General features: G+C 44.2%; 1 protein-coding gene across 7 annotated transcripts in view; it reads right to left on the bottom strand.

Annotated features, from left to right (window-relative positions):
- The window catches only part of cacna1ab (calcium channel, voltage-dependent, P/Q type, alpha 1A subunit, b), a 117,047-nt gene that overhangs the window by 54,309 nt on the left and 47,536 nt on the right, over positions 1-15,202 (bottom strand). For all 7 annotated transcript variants that reach the window (XM_085409210.1, XM_085409209.1, XM_085409211.1 and 4 more), the window contains exons 20-24: positions 7,092-7,399; positions 6,050-6,182; positions 5,714-5,843; positions 4,470-4,529; positions 4,165-4,271 (exon numbers count right to left, since the gene is read on the bottom strand). In XM_085409210.1, the coding sequence (XP_085265336.1) occupies positions 4,165-4,271; positions 4,470-4,529; positions 5,714-5,843; positions 6,050-6,182; positions 7,092-7,399 (738 nt within the window). The remainder of the gene's footprint in view (positions 1-4,164; positions 4,272-4,469; positions 4,530-5,713; positions 5,844-6,049; positions 6,183-7,091; positions 7,400-15,202) is intronic.

Here is a 15,202-nt window from a genome sequence, read left to right as displayed (position 1 = left end):
CCGGTTCCAGGTTTTCTTGACACGTTAGAGCGCATAGATATATACACAGGACATCCATCACGAGCGGACACTCAAGAAACCAGGATTTGTGTGCACTTTCCCATACACACACACCGTCAACGGGAGAGGAAAGACACTTTCACAGTGTACTGTGAGTGCATGCAAATTTCACTAATGACACTGTATCATTCAGCATTTATTTTGGAGAATGAAAGGTGCCAAAAGCGTGGTTGTTGTGTTCAAAACCCATAAAAATACGAAGCCATTGTACTGCGACCATGCTAAAAAACCCTCTGTACAATGGTTCTGTGATGTACCTGCTTTTAAAGAATGTCATGCGTCAAAGTGGAATTACACAGGTGGGAGTGAAGCCTTCGCCCCCTTAAGTAAAAATGTCTGGTAGCTCAGCCCTGAAGCGGATGGTAGGATTGGGGAGGCAAAGGAGAAAACTACAAAGAGGGCGGAGAGAGGAGGCGAAGGTGTGAGGGGAAATGGTGCGAGAGCATCCTAAAGAGAAACGGGAAGGGTGATTCAAGAAGTAAATAAGGGGAGAGGAGAGGGGAGGAACACCAGTGCAGGGGGGCAGGAGGCATCTTCTTTTCAGTGGCGAGTCATGCTGGGGAGGGTGCAGCAGTGGACTGATTTTTAACTTGCCATTACAAATTTATCATCCATCTGAAACAATTGTTTGTGTTTCTTTCTAAAGTGGTGGAAAATTGTCACCTTTTACTATTTATATATTTTGCTATTTATACTTGTGTGTGTTTGACATTTTCCTTGCCTAACCAAAATAATCTAAAACCCGGGTACTATAAGTGTGTGAATGGGTGTGTGAATGGGTGGATGACTGCATGTGTAAAGTGCTTTGGGGTCCTTGGGGACTAGTAAAGCGCTATACAAATACAGGCCATTTACCATAGGTGGTGCTGGATTGGTGCTTTTAAAGGTAAAACCAATTAAGACCTTATAATCAATTAGGTATAAAAAAGTTACTATTTTTATTACTATTAATATTATCTGCAGTGCTTCACCAACAGTGTGACAAGTTCAATTTGTAGAGTATCGCCTTATAATTTGATACCCTATTTTCTCTATGCTGTATTTGCCTGCATCTGCAGCTTCCCTGGTCAGCTAACATCTACTCAAATACTGACCAGCGCATATGTGTTCATTCACCCTTCAGCTACACCATAACTAATACTATGTTGCCCTTTCTTTGTCCTCCTAAAATAAGGGAAGGATACGGGACTTCGGGGAGCCTGGGATGTTTGTTAGCTATGGATCTTTTGTTGGTTTGTTGGGAATTTGGAAGCCAGATCAGTGCTTCTGGCTTCTTACAGACACACTTCTGGGCAGTTCTTTCCTACCTTATTCACTTCACCTATTAGTTCGTTACATTTTGTGGCTGATTGATATGTATGAATGATTGTACATAGTTGAGCTGAGCTGATTTTGTGATGATTTAGAAAAGAAGCAAGTAATTGTTCACATTGGGTGAGAATTCCACTTTCTGGCCTTATATCACGAATATAATTTGGTATACTCTGTGTCTTTGGACTCAGTACAAAGTGTCACAAGTTGTGGCATTAAGATCAAATGTGATTAAGTGTCAAGAATTAATCAAAGAATCGAAGGATATGGTAACAGCTAGCATTTGATTTAATCTAACAATGCGCTCGATCTGTCTAATCTGTGTAATCTGTATTGATGACCTAAATCCACAAAATAATAATTTGATAAAACAAAAAAGCTTTAGTACTCTCATCAAGTATCATTTTATGGTTGTCAGGATGCTGATTTAATACCAATCCCAGTTTAATACTTGATACTATTTTCGGTACCTCTGCAGTAAAGAAATGAGTAAATGTTCTTTTCTCCTTACGTTATTGTTTTTCTTCATATAACCTGTTTTAAAAAATGTTCTTCATAACAAAAATAAATGTTTGGATTGCTGTTGTGATTTTCTAAAAAAAAATAAAATAAGAAAAACAAGAAGCTTCACTTCACGTCACATTCCGATTTCTTACCCCTTAAGTTTTCATGCAGTGGTGCTGTCTCTAAAACACGCTTCATATTTAATCTGAACACTCCCTTACAGTAGCTATTTGCTCAGATACAGATGCCATATTTAGGAGATAATCCTTTGCTTAAAACATCATGAACATAGCTCTTAGTGATGCTGTCTACTGTCCATCACAGCAAGTGTTCATGTAGACACTAAGTAAGACATGCAATAGGCATCCAGAGAGCTGAGGAGAATGCATGTTTTTATTTTCTACCAAACACAAACACACAAATGATCCCTTCAGCTGTATCCATCGCAATAACGTCTACTAAATCATTCCATCCACTACACCCTGCCCCAGCATGCCTTGCTTATTACCCTCCCATGTACTTTCCTGGGTCGTGCAGAAAAAGGAGAGTTAAATACCTGTGCCTCCAGTTTCATTAACATGGTCAGAATGGTGGAGGAGTATGTGTGTACATTTGAGTGTGTGCTGGCAAAAGAGAAGTAAGGAGGGACGCTGAGGAGATGAGTCCTTCCTGGGACAAGTGTTCTTCCAAGTGGCGGATGTAGAGCCTGGGCAATTAAAGGGTTAAAGGTGTCTGGGGCGCCCTCACCCCCACGGAATGACTAATTTTGACCTCCGGACAGGGGCATGGGGAAGAATGACGAGGTGGAGGATGTTGGATACAATGGGTTTTGGAGAGTGGAAGCTTGAATGGTGCATTTGGTGGAATCTGAATAATCAGGAGCGGATAATAGGAGTTGTACTCAACAAAGATTGGAGGTTGTGGTTTGTGGGATTAATGGTAAATTAGGGAGCAATGGGCAACACCTCTTCTTAACATACAGCATGAAAATTCAAAGCAGGAGTACTCTACAGCCAGATGTGAACCATACGGCGAGCAACTTTGCACTGTTTCAACAACGTTGAATAAATCTGCATTTAATCTGATGGTGTTCATTTCTAAATTGAGTACCATCAGATTTTCTTACATTTCTTCCACTGTATCTTTGTGCCAAATGTATTTTAAATATATAGCACATTCTAGTATTATTACTTAGTTCCTAATAATGTTCCTCTGTAGTCCACCCTTAGATATCTCAAAAACTGACACTCATGGCCGACAGAGGATGAATCTTACTAATTTTGATGATCTCCCAACTTTTCCTGTGGGAGTTCTCATGGCATACACCCAGGGGCTGTGGTTCAGTACGGAGAGGCCAACTAAGATCATAGAGAGCAGTACAGCACTCCCTTGCTAGGTTACTCTCTCTGCCATATGTTAGGAACAACAGAGGTGTAGGCGATGACACTGAGAAAACGGGTAGGTGAATATAGAGAGGGGGAGGTGCTGATATGAGAGAGGGAGTTGAAAGGTGTTTGACGAGAAGGCATCAGCAGGGACATGGGCTGAAGAGGACCTGGGGGGAGTGTTGGTAAGCAGGGCTTGGGGGATCTAAGTCAGGGACTGAGATGCAAGAAAAGGGAAGGAAGGACGAAAGAGATGACTCACGGCCTGGTTAGAAGGAAATCAGAGTGGCATGGATTGGCAAACAGGGAAAAAAGGGATCGGGAGCAAGGAAGATTTGGGAGGAGAAAATGTTGATAAGGAGCAGGTTGCACTTTATAGCTTATAGACAGTTGTGTGGGAAATGATTTGGGAAACTCTTACAGTGGTTGAAATGAAGATGACAGTATAACAAAAAGCCTCTTTAAATAAAAGATGGTGATGATCTTTTAAGTGTGAAATATCAGGGATACATTTTAGTTATGGATCGCCGTCAGTTGTCGAGATGAAGGTGGCGACTGAACATCGAGAAAGACCTGCTGATATGATGACACATGTGATGGCGGCCAATACAGAAATAGAGATGAAAATGGAAAGGAGTCAGCCTACAGAAAACAGAAAAGACTGGGAAAAAAGATGGACAGAAGCAGAAACGGGAACAGAGCGAAGGGGATACTAGACAAGAGGGGATGATGAGCTCTGACGCAGAGCAGACTGAGACAACAGGAGGGTGGAAGCCGGGCCTCGCCTAGTGTATTGGACGTACACGGCTGACTGACAAAGGTCTTTCTGTCAATGGTTAAATGTGTGTGTGGGTGTGGAAGGATAGTGGAGTAGATGAAGAGGAGGATGGGGAGGGGAACTTACGTGAAGGCGAAGGCCACCAGAGCACCACTAACCACTATAAAGTCCAGAATGTTCCACAAGTCACGGAAGTAGGATCCCTCGTGGAGAAACAAGCCCAGCACCACCATCTGGAAGACAAGGAGTGTGCTCAGCATGATATATACTCATATACACACATACACAGGGACACTGACTTTACCCTCTAAAGCACGCTGGCCTTAACAAATACAGAAACACACACACAAACAGAGGACGCCTCATACAACTGCACAAAAAAGGGCTCAAAGTAGAGAGTCACACACAGTCGCACTGTGATACTTTGTTACCTTGATCAACATTTCAAATGTGAAGACTGCTGTGAAAACGTAGTCAAAATTACGCAGCACCTGCGGAGGGACACAACACCATGAGATAAATTAACATATTAGAGAGAGCAGATGAATCAGAGTGAGAAAAGATGCGACAAACGGAGGAGAGATTAGCAAAGAAAAAAAAGTACACACTAGAAAGACAATGATCCTAGTTCTAAACCTATTTTAGGTTTTCATTTTCAAACAGCTCAATCACAAAATCCACTTGCCGTGAGTGAGATTATTCATAATTTCTTCTCTTTTGTCATAATATTTCTTTGCGGTGTTAACCTATCCTCCACATTCTCTAAATCTTGATTTAATGTAATAACAGAGAAAAAAAAGCTACTAAATATCCAATCTCCATAAAGACATGTGTTGATGCATGATCAGTCATCCAGGTAAGGAAATACGTCTTTATGGAAATCCCAAAAAGTTGATTCTGTTCATCGTGATGTAGCATTTTCAGTGGGAGGTGACTTCTTCAGTCTCAGCTGATGGCAGGTTTTCCCAACCCTCCATTTACATAATGACTAAGACGAGCACCAGTGACGATGATCAAGAATCATCATGGTTAATGATCAAGAAATTGACCCCACAGCTTATTTTTTGTTGGTGGTGTTAGTTTCAGTCATTATGCAAACGTACTGTTTATAAGGTTGGGGAAACCTGGGTTGATGAACAGAATCCGCAAAGAGATATTTGCATGTGATCTATAGCCAAGGGCCTACATTGGTAATAGAAGCTTTCTGGTTTGCATTGCTACCGACCAATCCTGTTTGAGTAAGCTTTGGTTGGATGCAAGGAAATCCATCGATGGAACAGGAAATCTTGTGTGCCGGATATGAACTGTCGGTTGCAAAACTGCAAAATATCTGCCTTGCAATCACTCCTTGTTATCACATGTGGGTGTTATCAATAGGTATGTAAAAAGGAAATATTAATTAGGATGATGTGATACCTATGATTAATATGTATTATGAACAATTTAGCTGTAGCCAAATCCTTCTAGCCCTAGCACAAGCTATTTATATCACCACTGCTGACCTCTTCACTGACAGGATTTATTAACAACTAATAACTTTACTTTAAAACCATATACTATTCCCAGATCTTGCTAAAAGTTCTCAAAATATTCATTTTTATATCTGTTGTACACATCCCATCAAAAAAGAAGAACGATGCAGACAGAAAAACACAAACACATAGTCGTGTCTCACATCGTTTTGCGGTGACTTAGGGTTGACAGGGTCCTCTGCAGCAAGAGCGATGCTGCTCATAGCGATGACAGAAAGGATGGTGAACTCAAAATACTTCAGAGTCAGGATATAGTGACAGCACTTCCGAAACCTGGCGCAGACACACAGACGCGTGTGCATGTTAAGAAATAATAAACAAAAAACCCCACAACACATTAAATATGAAATATGTCTTAGGCTGTAAAGAAAAACTTTCCTTTACAATAACTTTTCCATATTCTAGAAAACAGCATGGTACAAAGCTTGGAGCTTGTGTTTGTGTATAAACACAGACACACACACAGAGTATATACTCACGGGTTAGTGGTGGACAATATGAAGCAAGAGCTATAAGGAGGCATGGGTTTGGGGCCATCTTCATCTCCGCCCTCGCTCTCCTCCTCTTTCTTCTCCTCACTTTTCTTCTGGTCGGTGTTGGCGTTCTTGTTCACTAAGAAAATCCAGCAAAGAAAACAGGGAGAACTCAGAATCGACAAACACAAAGAGACAACGTTTGACACATAAAGACTGATATTGCACTGTTGTTAAGTTCAAGAGGAAAGCCAACAATTTTAATTTAGGTGTCACTGCAGTGATATTATGCACAGTATTATAGTACAGTCAAAAACATGTTTTAAAAATAAATTAAACTGATAAAAAAAGTTAGACTGGGGTGCAGTATTGTAGTGAACTGCTCATGAGGGACCACTGGAGGGCGCTCTTTATTGGTTGAACAGGCAGCAGTCTGGAAGCAATGGTGACTGTGAACGTTTGGTTTAAGGTAAAAATAAAACTGCAGCCATGCAGTTTAGTATTAATAAAAAAAGGTGGAGGCCAGACATTCGTCTATTGCCATATCTAAGTGTATACAAATGCAGTTTATTGACCACATTGTCCACAATCCTATGTCCTTTCAGTAAGCGCAGGTAGCTGCTGCAGCAGAAATTATCAGGCATTATTGGAGCGTAAGGAGTGCATATTATTATAGTTGGGTACCTGCCAGAAAGGTTTTTCGTTACTGCGTTAGCTCTCGTTGCATTAGCACTACATTTTATTGTTGAAAAATACTCTGAAATACCATGAAGGTATAATGGCATCAGAAATAAATAATATTTTAGAGTATAATGTTTTTGCAATCTGACCCATAAAAAAAAAACACACTCTTTTATACATTTTTGAAAGTATCTTTGACGTGTTTCTCGAAGAGTCTTCTAACGTTAAAGTCAGTACAACCAGTCAGAAGTACAGTTTGTACTGCATTAATGTCTCTCTGTCTAAACTAGAAGATGCCTATCAAACAAATTATAGACCCCAAAAAGCCATCTTTAGTTTTATAGTCATACGAGCCTCCAAGATTCACCTTGTAAGATGGCGTTGGTCGAGGGGTAAGGGTAGACAGGGGGCATTTCTATGGCTGTGTAGTCAGGTTTAACCATGCTAGTGAGAATCAAGCTGTCCATGCTGTGAAGCAGCGTGTGGGTATCAGCATCGCGGCAGTTGAGCAGGTTATTGACATGGTCAGGATGGTCAGGGTGATCTGGTGGTAGGGCGTAAGGGTGCTCGTGGGCATTGGCCAGCTTGCTGTTGTTGCGGAAGTTGTCCAGGTCCTCATTATACTGCTGTATAGGACGGGTGGTAGAGAGGCTTGGTCCAGTACTGTGGTGTTCCCTGATGAAGGAAAAAGAGATGGGGGAGATGTCACAAGAGCAACGCAGAGCACACAGAAGGGCAGATTCTCTACCAAGGCCAATATCCTATGATGCACTTGATATGTGTCTTTATATGGTTGTAATACATAGCCTGGTAGTTTTAATTTAAAAGTCTTAAACTCTCAATAAACAGTCTTTACAAAATTCTAAATTCAGAACTAACATTTAAAATGGCCTTTTCATTTCTTTTCCATTCTATTATTTCATTGCATTTCCTTTTCCTGCTTTCTTTGGGATTACCTACAAAATTAGCAATGGGAGTAACTATGGAATTAGCTGTGAAATTAGCTAATAGATTAACTATTGTATTAGCTATTTCACTTAAAATTTCCCTAACTCCTTTGATCCTTGTAGACAATGCAATACAAATTAGCCATGTGGAGCAATGTAAGGAGCTATCTGATTGGTTACAAAGACACTGCAATTTGCATTTATAGCTTTGCACTGTTCAAGGACATTTAGCCTAGATGTTCACTGTCTTAAAATGTGCAACGCAGATATATGAAGAATGTTAAGGAACACTGCGATGAAATGGAGCCCTGATCAACTAAGTGTGCAGTAGATTTAATCAGTGAACAATTTGGTTGAATTTCAGATTTTAAATGGATCTGTTTGTTAGTGAATGACAACTAGCTCTGGGAGATGAGGTCACACCCTCATCTGTCCTAAACCATGTTCATGGAGGATGTTACAACATTGACAGACGATGACCTCTCAGCACTTTGAGTCAGCTTTTTGGCACCAGGGACCCTCATAGCAAAACAGCAACTTGGACTTCATGCAGTAAATTCTACCTTTCTGGTGTTTGATTCTACTAATTGCTCTCTCATTTAACCCACAACTAAAATCAGTCCCAAAGAGCTGGGTAAAAATATTAAGAAGGACATCTAGCGTGAACACATTTGTACTTTTACTTGTTCCGGGAATTACATTACTGAACAGTAAATCTATTAAAACAAATGAATGTCTTCTTTCATTTTGCATTACGTTTTGTATATAATATGAACAGGACTGCAGGCTGTTGAATAGATCAAATCACTAAAGTCATACTGAACAAAATGACCAGGTGAGTTAAACTAATTGACCACTTTTACAAGTTTTAGTTACATAACTGATTAAAGATCATCAAACTGAAGTGTGCTACCATATTCATATTCATATTAATGTACAGAATTCACCTGCTTGCTGCTACTACTGCACATTCACCCAGTGTATATACTATATATATATATAAAACACCCAGCACGCCCCTGCGGGCGGTTTATCCTTCAAGCTCGGGTCCTCTACCAGAGGCCTGGGAGCTTGAGGGTCCTGCGCAGTATCTTAGCTGTTCCCAGGACTGCGCTCTTCTGGACAGAGATCTCCGATGTTGTTCCTGGGATCTGCTGGAGCCACTCGCCTAGCTTGGGAGTCACCGCACCTAGTGCTCCGATTACCACGGGGACCACCGTTACCTTCACCCTCCACATCCTCTCGAGCTCTTCTCTGAGCCCTTGGTATTTCTCCAGCTTCTCGTGTTCCTTCTTCCTGATATTGCTGTCATTCGGAACCGCTACATCGATCACTACGGCCATCTTCTTCTGTTTGTCTACCACCACTATGTCCGGTTGGTTAGCCACCACCATTTTGTCCGTCTGTATCTGGAAGTCCCACAGGATCTTAGCTCGGTCATTCTCCACCACCCTTGGGGGCATCTCCCATTTTGACCTCGGGACTTCCAGGTTATACTCGGCACAGATGTTCCTGTACACTATGCCGGCCACTTGGTTATGGCGTTCCATGTATGCCTTGCCTGCTAGCATCTTGCACCCTGCTGTTATGTGCTGGATTGTCTCTGGGGCATCTTTACACAGCCTGCACCTGGGGTCTTGCCTGGTGTGATAGACCCCAGCCTCTATGGATCTTGTGCTCAGAGCTTGTTCTTGTGCTGCCATGATTAGTGCCTCTGTGCTGTCTTTCAGTCCAGCTTTGTCCAGCCACTGGTAGGATTTCTGGATATCAGCCACCTCCTCTATCTGCCGGTGGTACATACCGTGCAGGGGCCTGTCCTTCCATGATGGTTCCTCGTCTTCCTCCTCTTTCTTGGGTTTCTGCTGCCTGAGGTATTCACTGAGCACTCGGTCAGTTGGGGCCATCTTCCTAATGTATTCTTGGATGTTCGTTGTCTCATCCTGGACTGTGGTGCTGACACTCACCAGTCCCCGGCCCCCTTCCTTCCGCTTAGCGTACAGCCTCAGGGTGCTGGATTTGGGGTGAAACCCTCCATGCATGGTAAGGAGCTTTCTTGTCTTTATGTCAGTGGCTTCTATCTCCTCCTTTGGCCAGCCTATTACCCCAGCAGGGTACCTGATCACGGGCAGGGCGTACGTGTTGATGGCCCGGATCTTGTTCTTACCATTCAGCTGACTCCTCAGGGCTTGCCTGACCCTCTGCAGGTACTTGGTGGTTGCAGCTTTTCTAGCGGCCTCTTCATGGTTCCCATTCGCCTGTGGGATCCCCAAGTACTTGTAACTGTCCTCTATGTCTGCAATGTTGCCTTCTGGTAGTTCAATCCCCTCAGTTCTGACTACCTTCCCTCTCTTTGTTACCATCCGACTACACTTCTCCAGTCCGAACGACATTCCAATGTCATTGCTGTATAGCCTGGTAGTGTGGATCAGTGAATCGATGTCTCGTTCACTCTTGGCATACAGCTTGATGTCATCCATGTACAGGAGGTGGCTGACAACTGCTCCGTTCTGTAGTCGGTATCCGTAGCCAGTCTTGTTAATGATCTCACTGAGGGGGTTCAGGCCTATGCAGAACAGCAGTGGGGACAGAGCATCTCCTTGGTAGATCCCGCACTTGATGGTGACTTGTGCTATGGGCTTGGAGTTGGCCTCTAGTGTTGTACGCCACATCCCCATTGAGTTCCTGATGAAGGCTCTTAGGGTCCCATTGATCTTGTACAATTCTAGGCATTCCAGTATCCAGCTGTGGGGCATTGAGTCATAGGCCTTCTTGTAATCAATCCAGGCAGTGCACAGGTTGGTCAGTCTGGTCTTGCAGTCTCGGCTGATTGTTCTGTCTACCAGTAGCTGGTGTTTTGCGCCTCTGGTATTCTTGCCAATTCCTTTCTGTGTCCCGCTCATGTATTGACCCATGTGCCTGTTCATCTTAGCCGATATGATGCCTGACAGGAGCTTCCATGTAGTACTGAGGCAGGTTATTGGTCGGTAGTTGGAGGGGACCGGTCCCTTCTTGGGGTCCTTGGGGATCAGGACCGTCCGGCCTTCAGTTAGCCATTCCGGGTGTCTCTCGTTAACTAGCAGCTGGTTCATTTGTGCTGCCAGACGTTCGTGGAGTGCAGTCAGCTTCTTCAGCCAGTAGGCGTGAACCATGTCGGGCCCTGGTGCTGTCCAACTCTTCATACTGGAGACCCTTTCTTGGATATCTGCCACTGTGATGGTTACTGGACCCTGTTCAGGGAGGTCGCTGTGGTCAGCCCTCAGATCCTCTAGCCACTGAGCATTGCCGTTATGGGTTGCATCCTTCTCCCATATGCTCTTCCAGTATTGCTCCGTCTCCAGCCTTGGTGGTGCTGTTCTCTTATTGTTCCCTTGCCACTGAGAGTACACCTTTGCTGGTTCTGTGGAGAACAGCTGGTTTATTCTCCTGCCTTCTATCTCTCTGGTGTACCTCCTCAAGCGGCTGGCCAAGGTTGTGAGTCTTTGCTTGGCAGTTTCCAAGGCCTCAGGTATGGACAGCTTGCTGTATTTCTTAGGCACCTTATTTGTCGCACCTTTCTGCAACTCCGTTAGTTGGCTAACCTCCCTCCGTGCTACTTTGATCTTGCCCTCTAGCCTCCTTCTCCATGGAGGGTACTGCCCCTTGTCGCTGTTCAACTTGTAGCCAAGCATCTCACTGATCACTGTTGCCGTATTGTAGATCAGCTTGTTAGTGTCGGTAATCGTGGTTGTAGGTATTGTCCGTAGTGCTGCATTAACATCATCTAGCAGACCTTCTGAGGGAACTTCACGTAATCTTGGTAACCGGCTACGCGGGATCCAGGTTTCAAGCTTGGCCATGATCCTATTTTTCAGGTCAGTTCCTCTCGCACTCAACGATCCTTCTCCTATCGCACTTGGGGCTATGTACCCAATCTCGGGTGGGGGTGATGATATCTCCCCCCTGACCTGGCGTCCTGACTCCTCCTTGCCGTAGCATTTGTGTTGTACCTCGTCAATCTCTAGCTGTGAGAGCAGTCCCTTCTTTCGAATGTTGGAACACTGAGCTACTAGTTGTTTCGCCGTCATTGTGGATGTTGGGTATCGAAGAATCCATAGGTCCCTCATCCTATTCATGTAGCCCCTTCCGCCGGGGTTACTTGCATAGTAGCATTCCAACAACGCCCTGTTTTCGTCTCTTGCCCACCGATGCCTTCTTGTTCCAGTAGCCCACTTTTCGTCAGGGTGCCCTGGTTCCTCAACACCTGACGCGGACCTTGTTGATCCGGGCGACGTCCGAGCCAGCATGCCTTCATATTTATCTGTCTCGCTCATGTCTGCGGTAGGCTTGCTTAGCATAGGGGGTCTAGCCTTAGGACCCTTACTGGATACAGACGCCCCAGGCAGGAATCGAACTTGCGATCCTCTGTTCCAAAGGCGTGTAGTCTAACCACTACGCTATCCAGCTGCTACACATATATACATATATATATATATATATATATATATATATATATATATATATATATATATATATATATATATATATATATATATATATATATATATATATATATATATATATAATGTTCTTCCTCTACCCCCCCCCCCCCCCCCCCCAATTTTTGCACATGTCGAGGAGCGTGTCAGGCTACATTTCACTGTGTGTTATACTTGTATAACTATGCATGTGACAAATAATAAAGAACCTTGAACCTACCAGAGGAGATAGAACGTTGGACCAGGTGTACACCAAAATGGCGAATGCATACAGAGCCCAGGCTTATCCCCGCCTGGGTAAATCAGACCATCTCTCCCTTCTGCTACACCCAATATACACACAAAAGATCAAGAGCACTGGGATTACAACCAAAACTGTGAGAACATGGCCGCAGGATGCTATTCCGATGCTTCAGGACTGTTTCCACTGCACAGACTGGGATGTATTCAAGGTGCAGGACACTGACAATCGTGTCGCATTGGACAGTTATACCTCCACTGTCTTGGACTACATCTGTTTCTGTGTGGACAATGTAACAACTTGGAAACGACTCCGTGTGTTCCCTAATAATCCACCCTGGATGACACACGGAGTTCAACAACTTATTCGAACGAGGAACAACGCTTTCAAATCCGGGGACCAGGAGGCATACAGTGCTGCCAGGGCCAACCTGAGAAGAGGCATCAAGACTGCCAAGCAGCAGCACAGGAGGCGTATCGAGGCCAGGTTTGAGAACAACACAAACCCAAGGCAGGTCTGGGAGGGCATCAGGGCTATCACGGACTACAAAAGGAGAACACCATCACCCTCAGCCGACAGTTCTACTCTGGCTGAGGATCTAAATCTCTTTTATGCCCGTTTTGATAGGGAGAACACCGACCCTGTCCTGTCCCCTCTCCCCTCAACCGACCCTGCTCCAGTCCTGAGCACTCATGAGCTGAGGCGTGTGTTCCGGAGCATTAACACCAGGAAGGTGGCCGGGCCAGATGGAGTGCTGGGCCGGGTGCTAAAAGACTGTGCTGCGGACCTGGCGGATGTCTTCACCTCTATATATAACACCTCGTTGTCCTGTTCACTGGTACCATCCTGTTTCAAAGCAGCAACCATCGTTCCCATCCCAAAACAGTCAAATGTCACATGTCTGAACGATTTCAGACCTGTGGCACTCACCCCCATTCCCGCCAAATGCCTGGAGAGACTGGTCATTAAACACATCAGAGCTGCTTTTCCACCATCCCTGGACTCGCACCAGTTTGCATACAGGAAGAACCGGTCAACCGAGGATGCCATCGCCACAGTGCTGCACACATTACTGAAGCACTTGGAACACAGGAACACCTATGCACCGCTCCTCTTTGTAGACTACAGCTCGGCTTTTAATACATACAAACTCCGTCCCAAACTCCACCAACTGGGACTTAACTCCTCTCTGTGCAACTGGATTGTGGACTTCCTCACTAACCGTAGACAGAGTGTCAGAGTGGGTAAGAACACCTCTTCCACCCTTGTGGTCAACACCGGTGCCCCTCAGGGGTGTGTCCTGAGCCCTCTGCTATACACTCTCTTCACCCATGACTGTATTTCCTCCTGCGCGTCCAATCTCATTGTTAAGTTTGCAGATGACACTACAGTGCTCGGACTTATATCCAACAACGATGAGACAAAATACAGGACAGAGGTGCAACAACTAGAGTCATGGTGCCACGACAATAACTTGGTCTTAAACACCAAAAAGACCAAGGAGATCATTGTAGATTTCCGGAGGAAGGGTCATAACAACCATCTGCCTCTCTTCATTGGCAGTGAGGCGGTGGAGAGGGTGAGCAGTTTTAAATTCTTGGGGGTAACTGTGACCGAGGACCTGTCCTGGGGCAACCATATCACCTCAGTTGCACGGAAGGCCCAACAGCGCCTCTACTACCTGAGGAGACTGCGGAGCGCACACATTCCCAGATCTCTGATGTTGAACTTCTACAACTGTGCCATCAGCAGCGTTCTGACGTATGGATTTCTAGTGTGGTTCCCCAGCTGCACCAAGGCCGATCAGCAAGCACTCCAGCGGGTGGTGAAAGAAGCTGGCAGAATTATTGGAACAAGTCTGCCAGAGATTAGTAATATCTTCCCCTCTCGCTCAGTATCCACAGTATCCTGCAGGACCAACATCACCCTGCGCGCCACCTTTTCCACCTGCTGCCCTCAGGGAGAAGGTACAGGTCTATACAGGCCAGAACATCCAGACTGGCCAACAGCCTGTATCCACAGGCTGTGAGGCTCCTGAACTCTCTGCCCCCCTCTCACGGACAATAACCATATCCAACTTCTTAATAGCACTGAACTGGTCTGCATTGGTGCATCATATCTTTATTCTCTTTCCCCCCCCCCCTTTCTTAAATAGATAACTATCATATCTGACATCATATCTCACAGTACAAAAATATTGAATGGGTTGCATTGTTGTACTTTGTCATGTTTCTCAGGTCTTTGTCTGAATTTCTTATGAACATTACTTGTCATGTTCTCATGTTGTTGCTAAGGATTGTCTTATTGCACTGGAGTCACACTGGGTTAAATATTTACACTTGGGTTTTAAGGGGTATTTATTATTTTCTTCATTATTTTATTTACGGGTTGTACGGAAGCCCCAAACACAATTTCATTGTTCTCTGACAATGACAATAAATACTTAAATAAAAATAAATACTAAGTAACTTTAACCTTTTATTTCATTTTTTTCAGTGTACAATAAATAAATTAACTACATACAGTGGTCACTCGCTATAACGCGGTTCACCTCTCAAGGCCTCGCTGTTTCGTGGATTATTTTTTGTGCAATTTTGCATGCTTTTTTTTTTTTTTACAGCTCATTGTGTTCTGCATCCTGATTGGCTGTACACCACTGTCAATCAATCCCGTGCCGTGTCTCCTGTACAGCACAGATTGCGTTCAGCTTGTCAAATTTACATAAATCTTTGATCGCTAGCAGCGTGACTCTGAAGTGCTGCACTGCATGTTTGTACGTTTTCTCCCCAACAAACACAACAATGTCAATGAAATG

This window comes from Rhamphochromis longiceps, linkage group LG6 (genome assembly GCF_057381845.1).
Source record: "Rhamphochromis longiceps isolate RC_006_pf linkage group LG6, R_longiceps_female_GT1.1, whole genome shotgun sequence".
NCBI lineage: Eukaryota > Metazoa > Chordata > Actinopteri > Cichliformes > Cichlidae > Rhamphochromis > Rhamphochromis longiceps.
The sequence above is the reverse complement of the archived record's forward strand: the minus strand, read 5'-3'. Positions and strand labels throughout refer to the sequence as shown.